Source organism: Eimeria mitis, genomic scaffold (assembly GCF_000499745.2).
Source record: "Eimeria mitis Houghton genomic scaffold, Emh_scaff836, whole genome shotgun sequence".
NCBI lineage: Eukaryota > Apicomplexa > Conoidasida > Eucoccidiorida > Eimeriidae > Eimeria > Eimeria mitis.
The window spans coordinates 2,697-5,116 of NW_013576149.1; the positions used below are offsets into that span (position 1 = coordinate 2,697).

The 2,420-nt window shown below is 51.9% G+C and overlaps 1 protein-coding gene across 1 annotated transcript in view; it reads left to right on the forward strand.

Moving 5' to 3' along the window:
• Positions 1-59: 59 nt before the first annotated feature.
• The window catches only part of EMH_0023410 (uncharacterized protein), a gene marked incomplete at both ends in the record, with an annotated part of 4,867 nt that continues 2,506 nt past the window's right edge, over positions 60-2,420 (forward strand). The window contains 3 exons of the mRNA XM_013502130.1: positions 60-714; positions 815-1,320; positions 1,825-1,962. Coding sequence (XP_013357584.1) covers positions 60-714; positions 815-1,320; positions 1,825-1,962 — 1,299 coding nt within the window. The remainder of the gene's footprint in view (positions 715-814; positions 1,321-1,824; positions 1,963-2,420) is intronic.

The window sequence follows — 2,420 nt, forward strand, 5'->3', positions numbered from 1 at the left end:
GACCCAACGCCATCACAGTCTCCCAGAACCGGGGGCTTCAGGGGACAAGGAGCGATGCCATGTCTAGGAGAAAAGGGGAACGTAAAGGGAACGGACAGGGAAGGGGCGATTCTCACCCACTGAGGCGGGTGCGGCTACTAAGCGAAGGCACGGTACGCGATAACGGCGGTGAGACGGACGGAAGAGAGCCCTCACAGAGGCACGTGCTGCTACTATGTAGTGGCGCGGTACGCGACAACGGGTGCGAGGTAAGCGGAAGGGAAAGAAGCGTGGTACGCGATAACGGGTGCGAGGCGAACGGAACGGAAGGAAGTGCGGAACGAGACGACGGGAACGAGGGGAACGAAAGGGAACGAACGAGTTCCGACGGGACCGGGAACGGCATGAACGAGCGCGTGGGAGGACATGAGAATACGAAGGGTGAGGGACCGATCCATGGAGGTGCGTCGACGGACGGAGGAGAGCAAAAGCGAGAGGAACGGGGTACACCTGCCGATGGAGAGGGCTACGAGGGGACAACGATGATACCTGGGTGGTTATGGTGGCAAGAAGGAGATGCTGCAGAACACGCACCAGAATACCAGGGATCCCTTTGTAGTGTGGGCAGGACGGCAGTATTGCAACTCGAAATAGTGGGCCATAGGTGTGAAGGACTGCTAGACACGGTCCAGGAGCTTTATTCGTCCGACTATTGTGGAACGACTGGGTTTGTAGGTACGCATCCTGCCGGAGGCGCACTCCTTCACAATAGCCAACGGTGACGTTATACTCATCGATAAGGAGGTTCCAAGATTGTCGATGCTTTGCGGAGGAGAGTGTTTCACTGGAGATTTCCTGTTTGAGCCAATACCGTATTCTGTAATTCTCGGGATCGATTGGCTAGTTAACCGCAAGGTGGCGTGGTATTTCCAATCGGACAAGCTCAGGACATATGTAAATGGGCGGTGGTGCGATCTGCCAGTCTTGCGTAAAGAGGGCAAGCAGACACAAGGCACACTGGCCGACTCGGAACCAATCAAAACGGCGGCGGACCACGCCTATGACGAATTGGCTAGGCAAGTTGCAATAATGACAACGGAAGAGGCGGCAGCATTTCTTCACCCCCCCTCAAAACGATATCAATCTAGGCATCGAGCAGGATATCGGGTGAAGATAAAGGATATCCTAAGGGAGGCGCGGAAAGACACAGCAATCTTAAAGAGGGCTATAGAGGGACTACACTGTGCAGTTGTTCTACCGGCAGCTGAACCTGATCGCGTTGTTCACGTACCCATAGAGCGTCAGGGTCCACTACTGTGTGCGATCGTAGAACATATGAAGGTAAAACACGATGAGCCAGGCACACCATCCACCAAACCTGTAGATACGGCATCCGTGAATATAGACGACTCACCACGGCCTAAAGCTAAACTGCAATATACGGAATTTGATGCGTGGTCTAATTGTCCTGAGGCTCTTCGTTTACTTACACAGATACTTACTGTTCTGCGACAACAACGACTCCTGTTCCCCGATAGCCTGCCTGACGGATTGCCACACAAAAGACGTTATGATCATCGAATTCTCCTTTTACCCGGCAAACTACCGACGCGCGCGCCGATATACAAGATGCCGCCTAATCAGTTGGCTTATCATACCAAGGAGATAGCACGTTTCACTGCCAAGGGGTGGATTGGACCTACGTACTCTCCGATTTGCTCTCCCACTATAATGGTAGATAAACGAGACGATGGGACCGGCGAACGGAAGATGCGAATAGTCGTTAATCATCAAGCACTAAACGCACTAACAATAGCTCCTGAGTTCCCTATGCCAAGTGTGCAGACAGTTTTGGAGATGATTGGCGGCGCTGCATACTTTTTGACTCTGGACCTAGAAACGGGATTCCGTCAAATTCGTATGGAGCGGGAGTATAGGTGGAAAACGGCCTTTCGTTCAGTACAAGGCCTCTTCGAATATAAGGTAACGCCCTTCGGTCTCGAGGGAGCACCTGCCACATTCCAGGCAAATGTTAATGCATACCTACAGCCATTACTAGGTCACAGGGTCATTCCTTATCTACATGATGTACTTATATACAGCTCGACATTGGAAACTCACCTCCTACTCTTACAGCAAGTCTCGGCATCTTCCTAAAACACCAGTTCTACCCTAGGCTGACGAAATGCAAGTTTGGACAACAAGAGCTTACTTACTTGGGATATAGAATAGGAGCGATGGGATTAAGCCGCAGCCGACAAGGTGGAAGCGATCCATTTATGGCCTGAAGTTCTAACGAACGAAACACAGGTTCGGCAGTTCCTAGGTACCGTCAATTACTGTGGGATGTTCATGGGACCCAAGTATGCCTATATCGCACGCCCGTTAGTGGAGTTGACTCACAAGAACTCGCCCTTCGTCTGGAGAGAGGAGCACACCGC